Source organism: Armigeres subalbatus, chromosome 2 (genome assembly GCF_024139115.2).
Source record: "Armigeres subalbatus isolate Guangzhou_Male chromosome 2, GZ_Asu_2, whole genome shotgun sequence".
In the NCBI taxonomy this organism is placed as follows: domain Eukaryota; kingdom Metazoa; phylum Arthropoda; class Insecta; order Diptera; family Culicidae; genus Armigeres; species Armigeres subalbatus.
The window spans coordinates 349,637,424-349,650,619 of NC_085140.1; the positions used below are offsets into that span (position 1 = coordinate 349,637,424).

A 13,196-nucleotide genomic window follows, 5' to 3' on the forward strand; every position below is an offset into this window, starting at 1 on the left:
GGTTTGGATTGGTTTGGTTGGTTTGGTTGGTTTGGATTGGTTTGGATTGGTTTGGTTGGATTGGTTTGGTTGGTTTGGATTGGTTTGGTTGGTTTGGATTGGTTTGGATTGGTTTGGATTGGTTGGATTGGTTTGGTTGGTTTGGATTGGTTTGGATTGGTTTGGATTGGTTTGGATTGGTTTGGTTGGCTTTGGATTGGTTTGGATTGGTTTGGATTGGTTTGGATTGGTTGGATTGGTTTGGATTGGTTTGGTTGGTTTGGTTGGTTTGGATTGGTTTGGATTGGTTTGGATTGGTTTGGATTGGTTTGGGATTGGTTTGGTTGGTTTGGATTGGTTTGGATTGGTTTGGATTGGTTTGGATTGGTTTGGATTGGTTTGGTTGGTTTGGATTGGTTTGGATTGGTTTGGATTGGTTTGGATTGGTTTGGATTGGTTTGGTTGGTTTGGGATTGGTTTGGTTGGTTTGGATTGGTTGGATTGGTTTGGATTGGTTTGGGATTGGTTTGGATTGGTTTGGTTGGTTTGGATTGGTTTGGATTTGGTTTGGATTGGTTTGGTTTGGATTGGTTTGGTTTGGTTTGGATTGGTTGGATTGGTTTGGATTGGTTTGGATCGGTTTGGATTGGTTTGGTTTGGATTGGACTTGGATTGGTTTGGTTGGTTTGGATTGGTTTGGTTGGTTTGGATTGGTTTGGATTGGTTGGATTGGTTTGGATTGGTTTGGATTGGTTTGGTTGGTTTGGATTGGTTTGGATTGGTTTGGATTGGTTTGGATTGGTTTGGATTGGTTTGGATTGGTTTGGATTGGTTTGGATTGGTTTGGATTGGTTTGGATTGGTTTGGATTGGTTGGATTTGGTTTGGATTGGTTTGGATTGGTTTGGATTGGTTTGGATTGGTTTGGTTGGTTTGGTTGGTTTGGATTGGTTTGGTTGGTTTGGTTGGTTTGGATTGGTTTGGATTGGTTTGGATTGGTTTGGATTGGTTTGGATTGGTTTGGATTGGTTTGGATTGGTTTGGATTGGTTTGGTTGGTTTGGATTGGTTTGGTTGGTTTGGATTGGTTTGGATTGGTTTGGATTGGTTTGGATTGGTTTGGATTGGTTTGGATTGGTTTGGATTGGTTTGGATTGGTTTGGATTGGTTTGGTTGGTTTGGATTGGTTTGGATTGGTTTGGATTGGTTTGGATTGGTTTGGATTGGTTTGGATTGGTTTGGGATTGGTTTGGATTGGTTTGGATTGGTTTGGATTGGTTTGGATTGGTTTGGATTGGTTTGGATTGGTTTGGTTGGTTGGATTGGTTTGGTTGGTTTGGATTGGTTTGGTTGGATTGGTTTGGATTGGTTTGGTTGGTTTGGATTGGTTTGGATTGGTTTGGATTGGTTTGGATTGGTTTGGATTGGTTTGGATTGGTTTGGATTGGTTTGGATTGGTTTGGTTGGTTTGGATTGGTTTGGTTGGTTTGGATTGGTTTGGATTGGTTGGATTGGTTTGGTTGGTTTGGTTGGTTTGGATTGGTTTGGTTGGTTTGGATTGGTTTGGATTGGTTTGGATTGGTTTGGATTGGTTTGGTTGGTTTGGTTGGTTTGGATTGGTTTGGATTGGTTTGGATTGGTTTGGATTGGTTTGGGATTGGTTTGGATTGGTTTGGATTGGTTTGGTTGGTTTGGATTGGTTTGGATTGGTTTGGATTGGTTTGGATTGGTTTGGATTGGTTTGGATTGGTTTGGATTGGTTTGGATTGGTTTGGGATTGGTTTGGTTGGTTTGGATTGGTTTGGATTGGTTTGGATTGGTTTGGATTGGTTTGGATTGGTTTGGATTGGTTTGTTTGGTTTGGATTGGTTTGGATTGGTTTGGTTGGTTTGGATTGGTTTGGATTGGTTTGGTTGGTTTGGATTGGTTTGGGTTGGTTTGGATTGGTTTGGATTGGTTTGGTTGGTTTGGATTGGTTTGGATTGGTTTGGTTGGTTTGGTTGGTTTGGATTGGTTTGGATTGGTTTGGATTGGTTTGGATTGGTTTGGTTGGTTTGGATTGGTTTGGATTGGTTTGGGTTGGTTTGGTTGGTTTGGTTGGTTTGGATTGGTTTGGTTGGTTTGGATTGGTTTGGTTGGTTTGGATTGGTTTGGTTGGTTTGGATTGGTTTGGATTGGTTTGGATTGGTTTGGATTGGTTTGGATTGGTTTGGATTGGTTTGGATTGGTTTGGATTGGTTTGGGATTGGTTTGGATTGGTTTGGATTGGTTTGGATTGGTTTGGATTGGTTTGGATTGGTTTGGATTGGTTTGGATTGGTTTGGATTGGTTTGGTTGGTTTGGATTGGTTTGGATTGGTTTGGATTGGTTTGGGATTGGTTTGGATTGGTTTGGTTGGATTTGGATTGGTTTGGTTGGTTTGGATTGGTTTGGTTGGTTTGGTTGGTTTGGATTGGTTTGGATTGGTTTGGATTGGTTTGGATTGGTTTGGTTGGTTTGGATTGGTTTGGATTGGTTTGGATTGGTTTGGTTGGTTTGGATTGGTTTGGATTGGTTTGGTTGGTTTGGATTGGTTTGGTTGGTTTGGATTGGTTTGGATTGGTTTGGATTGGTTTGGATTGGTTTGGATTGGTTTGGATTGGTTTGGATTGGTTTGGGTTGGTTTGGATTGGTTTGGATTGGTTTGGATTGGTTTGGATTGGTTTGGATTGGTTTGGATTGGTTTGGATTGGTTTGGATTGGTTTGGATTGGTTTGGATTGGTTTGGATTGGTTTGGATTGGTTTGGATTGGTTTGGATTGGTTTGGATTGGTTTGGATTGGTTTGGATTGGTTTGGATTGGTTTGGTTGGTTTGGATTGGTTTGGATTGGTTTGGATTGGTTGGATTGGTTTGGATTGGTTTGGATTGGTTTGGATTGGTTTGGATTGGTTTGGATTGGTTTGGATTGGTTTGGATTGGTTTGGTTGGTTTGGATTGGTTTGGATTGGTTTGGATTGGTTTGGATTGGTTTGGATTGGTTTGGATTGGTTTGGTTGGTTTGGATTGGTTTGGATTGGTTTGGATTGGTTTGGATTGGTTTGGATTGGTTTGGATTGGTTTGGATTGGTTTGGATTGGTTTGGTTGGTTTGGATTGGTTTGGATTGGTTTGGTTGGTTTGGATTGGTTTGGATTGGTTTGGATTGGTTTGGATTGGTTTGGATTGGTTTGGATTGGTTTGGATTGGTTTGGATTGGTTTGGATTGGTTTGGTTGGTTTGGATTGGTTTGGATTGGTTTGGGTTGGTTTGGATTGGTTTGGTTGGTTTGGATTGGTTTGGATTGGTTTGGATTGGTTTGGATTGGTTTGGATTGGTTTGGATTGGTTGGATTGGTTTGGATTGGTTTGGATTGGTTTGGATTGGTTTGGATTGGTTTGGTTGGTTGGATTGGTTGGTTTGGATTGGTTTGGATTGGTTTGGATTGGTTTGGATTGGTTTGGATTGGTTTGGATTGGTTTGGATTGGTTTGGATTGGTTTGGATTGGTTTGGGTTGGTTTGGATTGGTTTGGGATTGGTTTGGATTGGTTTGGATTGGTTTGGATTGGTTTGGATTGGTTTGGATTGGTTTGGATTGGATTTGGATTGGATTTGGATTGGATTTGGATTGGATTTGGATTGGATTTGGATTGGATTTGGATTGGATTTGGATTGGATTTGGATTGGATTTGGATTGGATTTGGATTGGATTTGGATTGGATTTGGATTGGATTTGGAAGGAACAGTACCACGCCTTTATGAGAGATTACTTGGACATGGGTCACATGCGAAAGGTGACGGATAGGCAGTTGCAAGAAGAGGACAGTGGAATGGAAGGGCTATATCAATATAAGGTCTTCTACTTGCCACACCATGCGGTACTTAAGGAGTCGAGTACGACAACAAAAGTGCGTGTTATTCCCTCAATGATGTCTTGTTGAAGAGACCGGTAATTCAAGACCATCTGCTCAACCTGCTCATTCGCTTCCGCAAGTATGAAGTGGCGCTTGTTGGAGACGTGGAGAAGATGTATAGGCAGGTACTTCATGATGTCAAGGATACTCTTCGCCTCAGAATTTTATTCCGGTTCTCTAAGGAAGATCCATTCGGTGTGTACGAGTTGCTTACTGTAACATACGGGCTTAAGCCATCGTCATTCCTTGCAACACGGGCTCTACAACAGTTAGCAGTAGATGAAGGAGTGGAAGGTTCACCAGCAAGCGTAGCGGTAGATAAGGATTTTTATGTGGACGATTATATTGGAGGGGCTGCAAGTATCATCGAAGCCACTAACCTCAGAGAAGATCTAACATCGTTAATGGTCAAAGGAGGATTTCCCATTCGTAAATGGTGCTCAAATCATCCCGAAGTCTTGGCTGGAGTTCCAGAGGATCAACTGGGAACAAGCCTCACAATAACCTTTGACTTGAGCCCTGATGAGAAGGTTAAAACGCTTGGAATTACTTGGGCACCGAAGGTGGACCAACTTCGGTTCATATTCAATATTGAGAATGAAGAAGGCGAATGGACTAGGAGGCGAATTTTGTCCGCTATAGCAAGGCTTTTCGACCCTCTCGGATTGATATCGCCTGTGGTGGTAACCGCAAAAATAATCATGCAGCAGTTGGCGCTGCTGCATTCCGTATGGGATGCACCTGTCCCAACACAACTAGAGCATAAATGGGTGGATTTCCATCGCCGTTTATCCAAGTTGACCGAATTCAGCATCCCCAGATTCGCTTTCGTTGAAGATTACGTTGATGTGCAGCTACACTGTTTCGCCGACGCCTCGGATCTAGCATACGGTGCATGTCTATAGTTCGTTCTGTGGATGGACGCGGAAACGTACGAATCGAGCTACTCGCATCGAAATCTAGGGTCGCACCACTGAAAAGGTTAACTATACCGAGACTGGAACTGTGTGCTGCGAAGGTTGCTGCTTCTCTGTTCCAGACGGTGGCTAAAGCTCTTTTTTGGATTCAATTAATGCGTTTTTCTGATCCGATTCAACCGTTGTTTTGCATTGGATGAAGGCTCCCCCTAACACGTGGAAAACCTTCGTCGCAAATCGTGTTTCCATCATTCAGACGGCGACATACGGGCATCCATGGCACCGTCAAAATGGATGGTCGAATCCGCCGACCTGATCCCAACTGAAGTGGAACTAGAACCTCGTATCGTGGCCTCAGGTAATGTGGCAGCTAAGGAGCCGAGCTTCCTTTTCTCGCTTCGTTCATCATTCCTTCCTTTAGTCAGATTAGTAGCATTCTGTTTACGGTTTTTGTCCAATTGTCAGCAGTCAAATCACCGGAACACATCACTATTCCTAACTGCACAGGAGATTAACGCATCCAAAAACAAGCTGGTTCGCTTAGTGCAAGAGGAATGTTTCGCTGAGGAAATAATTTCCTTGAAAAGGAGGCATCAAGTACCTTCCAAATCACCTTTGAAGCTTTTGTGTCCGTTCATCGATAATGAAAGCATTGTTAGAGTAGGTGGCCGCCTCCGTTACTCTCTTGAGGATTACACCGTCAAACATCCGGCAGTTCTTCCTCAATCGCATGCTTTCACCCGCTTGATCATTGAGTATTGCCTCATTGGTGAATACCATGGTGGACACCAAGCAACTTTAGCCGCAATGAGACAAGAATTTTGGCTGATTCGCGGCAAAATAGTCGTTCTGAGAAAATGCCATCGCTGTTTCCGTTTCAACCCAAAGCCAATTGAGCAGCCAATGGGACAGCTGCCATCTACGAGAGTCCGCCCCGCTAGGGCGTTTCTGGTAACCGGCGTGGACTACTGTGGCCCTTTTTTCCTGACACTTCCTCATCGTCGAGCAGCCCCACCGAAGGTTTACATCGCGGTATTCGTATGTTTCACCACGAAAGCGATCCATTTGGAGCTCGTTACGGACCTTTCAACAGCATGTTTTATTTCTGCTCTTCGGAGGTTCATTGGGCACCACGGAATCCCAAGCGAGATACACTCCGACAATGCCACCAATTTTCAAGGAGCGAAACACGAATTGCATGAATTGTATAACAGTTTAAACAGCAAAATCGGTCAGCAGCCGATTGAATCAGAACTTGCACAACATGGAATTGAGTGGCACTTCATCCCGCCCCGTGCTCCCAATTTCGGAGGATTGTGGGAAGCAGCTGTTTGATCCGCAAAAACTGCTTTGAAGAAGGTAATCCTCAGCCAACTTACCCATGAAAACTTCTCCACCCTGCTCGTGCAAATCGCCGCAGCCCTGAACTCAAGACCTCTAGCCCCATTATCGGATGACCCCACCGATATCAATGCCTTGACACCAGCCCATTTCTTGATCGGGTCCCCCATGAACGCCCTCCCAGATCAGTATAACCAGTATAAAACCAAAATGTTACTAGGGAAGGGACATACAAGCGTGCAGTAAACCGAATTTGTCCCCTGCCCTCCGATGATATAAACGTCTAAATTATTACCGATAGCCAAAATATATAGACCTCAAATATATGCGCGCGCGAGTTTCCTGTAAAAAAAAATAATAGATTTGGTTTATCAGTTTCCCAATAAATTGTTCAGTTTTGTTTAACGGAATTGTGATACGGACTTTTACTGGTGGAAGAAAGGAAGTGCCTCAAAGGACTGGGTGTCCAAATTCCTAGAAATGGAATGGATATAGACAAAAAAGGAAAGGCTATCTAGCGTAATCAAGGATTACTGCCAGGAGGTGCACAACGTAGGGAAGTACATTTAACCGTCGAACCGTCCCCCAACAATGACTAATATCCTCGACTGTAAATACAACCGATACAAGAAAGAGTTCTCTTCGCCTACTTTCCTTTTTCAATAAACGTGGCAGGCAGAAAATAAGATTGCGCTGCACTACCTCAGAGGGATAGAAAACAATTTGAACTTACATGCTGAGAAGATAAACCGCATAATCAAATCCACTACTAGACTCTTCTTTTAAAGAGGGGAAGTCGACGACGAGAACTCTTTCTTGCGACATTCGCCCTTTTCCCTTGAGCTTGAGTGATGCTTTTAGATCGCTTCCTTCTAGTTTGACACTAGATCAGTATAAGTGAAAACAAATTTGATATTTTCTGTACCTAAAATCAATAAAAAAAAACATATTGCTTGGATTTAGCCAAACAAAACGCCTTTGCACGGCACTATACTGTCTACAGTCTACCAAGCACCTCCTTGCATAATCAACACGGAAATGTTAAAGCATACGCGTTGATACATTCAAACACACACGACGCAACTGTCGCTGTGCGACTACGATTCTCTGTTGCGTTGATATGAAACCTTGCATGCAGCGACCCAGCGAAAGAGTCGCGACAGTCGCGTCGTGTGTGTTTGAGGGAGAACTCAAACACAAGGCTATGTATGAATTTCGCTGATTGGTTCAAATGAATAAAAATAATAAATCGAGGCTGAATCAATTCAAACAAAAGGCATTTATTTCCAATCACAGCTATAAGAAAAGATAATTTACATTGGCTACCACAGAACACAACCACATTTTGGTAATAATATGCTATCGTTTAATAATACACACGAAACGTACGTGCTGCTGATTCACTAAGAATTTCTCCTTACATAACATTTTTCTAGCACCTTAAGTTATCATATTAGTTCAATGCTTTTTTTGCTTTATACTGGCCTTTCTCACTTGCGAACAGCAGAACAATCTTACGACACCGATCACCATTAAAATTAAAAGCACCACAAGACCAAGTACATCCAGCAACAAATATTGCACTACTGAGAGATTAACCGCACTTGACTTCAGATGGGCAGCACCGTTGTGGCGAACCACATAGTCCATCCAGAACATTGATTCGTTCATCGGATCCACAATTGTATCCCGGAACAAGGTGGAGATTTCTTTCGCTCGTTTGTAGTACTTCTTTCCATTGACCATTTGGCTTATCTCACTCATAAACGTTTCCTCGGTCAAGTCAACGAATAGAGTTTTTCGCGCGTACCCACTGCGAACGGCTCGGATTGCATTTCTGTGTTGATCTCCGTAGAATGGCATAAACAGCGTTGGGACCCCATGGTGCATCGACTCAAATGTTCCAAATTGACCGCCGTGCGAAATAAATAGGATCACGTTCTTATGGGCCAGAATATCATTCTGCGGTGCCCAATTGCGAATCATAACGTTGGTTGGTACATTATCCAGGTTATTCGTTTCAAACTTCCATACAACTCGTTGCTTTAGTTTTGAAAACACCCTCAGCAATGCGTTGCGCTTTTCGATGGGTATTAGCGAACTTTGGAGGTACGCACCAAGCGAAAAATAAATTACTCCATGCTCAGCTCCATCCATGAATTGTTTCAGATCACCAGGGAGTGGTTTGTTTGCACGAATATGAGCACCTGCAACGTTTACAAGACCAACCTTGGAAGGTCGTGGCTTGGCCAAAAAAGGATGACTATTAACGAGAATAACAGAAATGTATTTCTCCAAGGACTGCACAGATGGCAACGAACCCCGTTGTTGATTCAGATCACCAAAACACTTTTTCACAATTTCGTTCTGCTTTGGAAGGTAGTAGTATTCTCGGACGACGTAATCAAACGTAGATATAAATAAATTATAAGAACGTTGGAAAAAGTTCATATTATCTTCATAATCCAGCAGCATGTGAGGCACAACCGACCACGGAGTTATAAGGCCCATAGCACGATCCATAAAGTCAGAATAGCCGTAAGTGCTAATCGTGACTATAGGTGCGTTAAACTTGTAGGCAAACATGAGCCAGCTTTCCTGGAAGAACTGTTCTGAAACTATCAAATCGAAATGTAAGTCCTCTCTCTTCAAAAATGTTTGGACATTTCGACTCTCTAAGCCATGACGACTTGTTTCTATTCCCATTTTCCAATAGAAGAATAAATTTTTGAAATCATTGCTATAGCTTTTCGATTCAAAAAAGGTTGAAACTGGAACTGAAAGTTTAAATAATACGAGTTAATTAATGTTTGAGATATAAATAATAGTACCTAGCTTACATTTGTCACGAATGGGATAGGCCGGATCAATTAAAACCTCGGTATAGTTATGAATCGTTTCGCCGAATTTAAAGCTCGTGATGCACGTCACCTCGTTTCCCCGTTCGGTCAGCTCTCGAATGAAATGTTTCAGCATCAACCAATGGCTTGGTCCAGGAAACGGTACAAGAAATAGCACCTTATAGCTGTGCACAGCTGACACCAGCAGTGTCAGTGATAGCAAAAGCAGACGCATTGTGCTGATTCTGAGCAACAACCACTCTATCTGATAGTCGACTGGCTTACTGAATGATTGAGATTTGAAGAGCTTCTTCCTAACAAAAAAAAAAGGCGTTGAATTGCATCAGCTCAATCACAATTGGACAATTTAATCAAACAGCGCTCCCAGAGCGACGATTTGCCAAGTCATAGTGATCTTCATTAATTCAACTAGTAGGAATAGTATCTTTCATGTCGGTTATGTGTATGTATACTGACTGTTTATGATTGTGCAAATGTCTGCACAAATTCAAAACAAATTTGAAATCAGTTGCTAGCCAACAGTTATTCTTAAGTTTTTTAACACACCTGTAGAGTGTAGATGTTTCAAAACTGTCGTGCAACGATTGATTGAAGGAGGATCGTTTCCATAATTTTGTGACATTGCCTTCATGTTACGAAGAAGCGTCACTGAGAGAGAGAGGTGCTAAAATATTCCAATAAAGAAATACTGTTAATGTGAAATTATAGCCTTTCAGTACAAATTAGTTATTCAAAAAAGTCAAAAAGATAACGACACTTGAAGTTTAATAAGCAAATGTTTGTTGTCTGCTCAGATTGTATATTATTCTGAATGTCCAATGAAACTTATGTAAGGGAATATCCGTACATTACGTAATGTTATCATCACACTTCGCTTAAGCCCAACATGTTCATATGCTTGATACAAAAAGTGTTATACAAGGAGGTTCAAAATGACAAAATTTTGCCTTACGTAACTAATTGATGTGCCTTCCCAAGTCTATGGCGGTCAGATACACCGGTAGAAAGCAAAGTTAATGCGGAAGACAGTCGAGTACAATTCCCGGTTCAGCCTAATTTTTATATTTCATTTTATATTTATAAGTCCTCAGTAATGTGATTTTTTTTTCGCAACCGGTCTTCCTCGGTTTGACCTAGGAAATTATTAAAAGTTGTTTTAGTCACTTGATATACGAATCCAAACACGATAACTCGTCTTAGGAACCTCGCAGTGATTAACTGATTAATTGCTTAACGAACACTATGCTGGGAGGCAGCAATGTCGCAGTGAGGGATGTAATGCTAACAAAGAAAAAGAATAAATTTATCAACTCTACAGCAACTAAATCAATTAGTTGTAGTCGAAATATAATTGCCGTCATGCGTATGGTTTACGAATACATATGTTGAAAATTACCATCGAATCAACCGATCTACTAAAGCAATATCCATTGCAGTGACAAACTGATAACAATAAATTGATTGTTAAGATAAAAGTTTAGCTTATTTTATAAACTAACATAGCAACAGCATCAGTACAATCCCGTAGGTGAAACAAGACAATTTAGTTGAAGAAAAATAATCGATAAAAATTCTTTTATCGATGACGTAATTTAATTCGCTCCATTACACAGTGGCAAAAAATGTGTTTTTAGCGCATTTTAATAATAGTACCTTTATAAGGCAATTTATAGAGTTTTATACCGACAACCTTTTTAAAACATATTTTTTCATCGTGATTTTTTTTATTTTATCATTTTTGGAAAGTTTGAGATAATAATAAAATGCGCCGTTTGGTGACTGTTGCGACTTAAAAACTTGAGAAGTATAAACGTTATAACACTTTGCCAATGGTAACAACATTGTCCTCTCTTATATATGTTGGGACAAACTTGAATCGCAACTAGCGTTTGTCCCAAACTACAACAGAAAAGGATAATGATCGCTTACCGCGCATTTTGGAAATAGGCTGGGTTTCATTTTCATTTATTTAGTCTACATCTATACAGATAACACTGAATCAACAATTTGACGCCACAATACACGGTTCGAGGCCGCATCTCTCCATCCTCGAATACGCCCCACGCTCGCCAAGTCGTTCTGCACCTGGTCTGCCCATCTCGCTCGCTGCGCTCCACGTCGTCTCGTACCTGCCGGATCGGAAGCGAACACCATCTTTGCAGGGTTGTTGTCCGGCATTCTTGCAACATGCCCTGCCCATCGTACCCTTCCGGCTTTAGCTACCTTCTGGATACTGGGTTCGCCGTAGAGCTGGGCGAGCTCATGGTTCATTCTTCGCCGCCACACACCGTCTTCTTGTACACCGCCAAAGATGGTCCTAAGCACTCGTCTCTCGAATACTCCGAGTGCTTGCAAGTCCTCCTCGAGCATTGTCCATGTTTCATGTCCGTAGAGGACTACCGGTCTTATTAACGTCTTGTACATGACACATTTGGTGCGGAGGCGAATCTTTTCGACCGCAGTTTCTTCTGGAGCCCGTAGTAGGCCCGACTTCCACAGATGATGCGCCTTCGTATTTCACGACTAACGTTGTTGTCAGCCGTTAGCAAGGATCCGAGGTAGACGAATTCCTCGACCACCTCGAAGGTATCCCCGTCTATCGTAACACTGCTTCCCAGGCGGGCCCTGTCGCGCTCGGTTCCGCCCACAAGCATGTACTTTGTCTTTGACGCATTCACCACCAGTCCAACTTTTGTTGCTTCACGTTTTCACGTTTCAGGCGGGTGTACAGTTCTGCCACCTTTGCAAATGTTCGGCCGACAATGTCCATGTCATCCGCGAAACAAATAAATTGACTGGATCTGTTGAAAATCGTACCCCGGCTGTTACACCGGCTCTCCGCATGACACCTTCTAGCGCAATGTTGAACAACAGGCACGAACGTCCATCATCTTGTCTTAGTCCCCGGCGCGATTCGAACGAACTTGAGTGTTCGCCCGAGATCTTCACACAGTTTGCACACCATCCACCGTTGCTTTGATCAGTCTGGTAAGCTTTCCAGGAAGCTGTTCTCGTCCATAATTTTCCATAGCTCTAGGCGGTCTATACTGTCGTATGCCGCCTTGAAATCAACGAACAGATGGTGCGTTGGGACCTGGTATTCACGGCATTTTTGAAGGATTTGCCGTACAGTAAAGATCTGGTCCGTTGTCGAGCGGCCGTCAACGAAGCCGGCTTGATAACTTCCCACGAACTCGTTCACTAATGGTGACAGACGACGGAAGATGATCTGGGATATCACTTTGTAGGCGGCATTAAGGATGGTGATCGCTCGAAAGTTCTCACACTCCAGTTTGTCGCCTTTCTTGTAGATGGGGCATATAACTTCCTTCCACTCCTCCGGTAGCTGTTCGTTTTCCCAGATTCTGACTATCAGTTTGTGCAGGCAAGTGGCCAGCTTTTCCGGGCCCATCTTGATGAGCTCAGCTCCGATACCATCCTTACCAGCTGCTTTATTGGTCTTTAGCTGTTGAATGGCATCCTTAACTTCCCTCAAGGTGGGGGCTGGTTGGCTTCCATCGTCCGCTGAACTGACGTAGTCATCTCCTCCGCTGCCTTGACTTTCACTGCCTGTACTCTCAGCGCCATTCAGATGTTCCTCGTGGGGGCAGCAGGGACCATGTCCAAGGGCTTGACGACCCCTCCCCAGCTGTCTGCGAGTCAGGGAGAACTGCCTAGGGCGTGGTGGGATTTAGCAGTGGGCTCTGCTAAAATCCCTCCCAAAAAACCACAAGTGCCCGTAAGCGGACTCTATCAAAGCGACTGTGTGCCGCTTCAAAAGCACAAGCCCAGGGAGGGAGTGCCAACTGGCATGTGGAGTGTCCCTACTTCGGTAGGGTAGTGCGTGAGCTGCTTCGGCAGGGAGTGAGTGATCTGTTTGTGCTGAGGCAGGAGTGTCATAGCGAGTCGCCGCCGCTATGGCAGCCTCGAAGCGCAGCAGAAGTCTGAGTATGGACTGCACATGCTAAGGTAAGGTGTCGTCGTAGCGTAGCTACCGCTATCGACACCTCGAGGCATGGCAGTGGAGTGTTAGAATAAGTTGTGGAGTGTACCTACTTCGGTAGGGTAGCGCGTGAGCTGCTTCGGCAGGGAGTGAGTGATCTGGTTGTGCTGAGGCAGGAGTGTCATAGCGTGTCTCCGCCGCTATTGTCACCTCAAAGCGCAGCAGA

At 43.3% G+C, this 13,196-nt stretch overlaps 3 protein-coding genes across 3 annotated transcripts in view; 1 reads left to right on the top strand and 2 right to left on the bottom strand.

Moving 5' to 3' along the window:
• LOC134212916 (chondroitin sulfate proteoglycan 4) overlaps positions 1–13,196 on the bottom strand; it is a 212,408-nt gene that overhangs the window by 87,017 nt on the left and 112,195 nt on the right. The window lies entirely within an intron of this gene.
• LOC134210034 (uncharacterized) lies at positions 3,753–4,813 on the top strand. The gene is made up of 2 exons (XM_062686058.1): positions 3,753–3,872; positions 3,938–4,813. Exons 1-2 carry the CDS (start codon positions 3,753–3,755, stop codon positions 4,811–4,813), a joined length of 996 nt encoding a protein of 331 aa, XP_062542042.1.
• On the bottom strand, positions 7,427–9,310 carry LOC134217069 (UDP-glycosyltransferase UGT5-like). The gene is made up of 2 exons (XM_062695826.1): positions 9,007–9,310; positions 7,427–8,943 (listed from the first exon to the last, which is right to left on the bottom strand). Exons 1-2 carry the CDS (start codon positions 9,239–9,241, stop codon positions 7,625–7,627), a joined length of 1,554 nt encoding a protein of 517 aa, XP_062551810.1. The 5' UTR covers positions 9,242–9,310; the 3' UTR covers positions 7,427–7,624.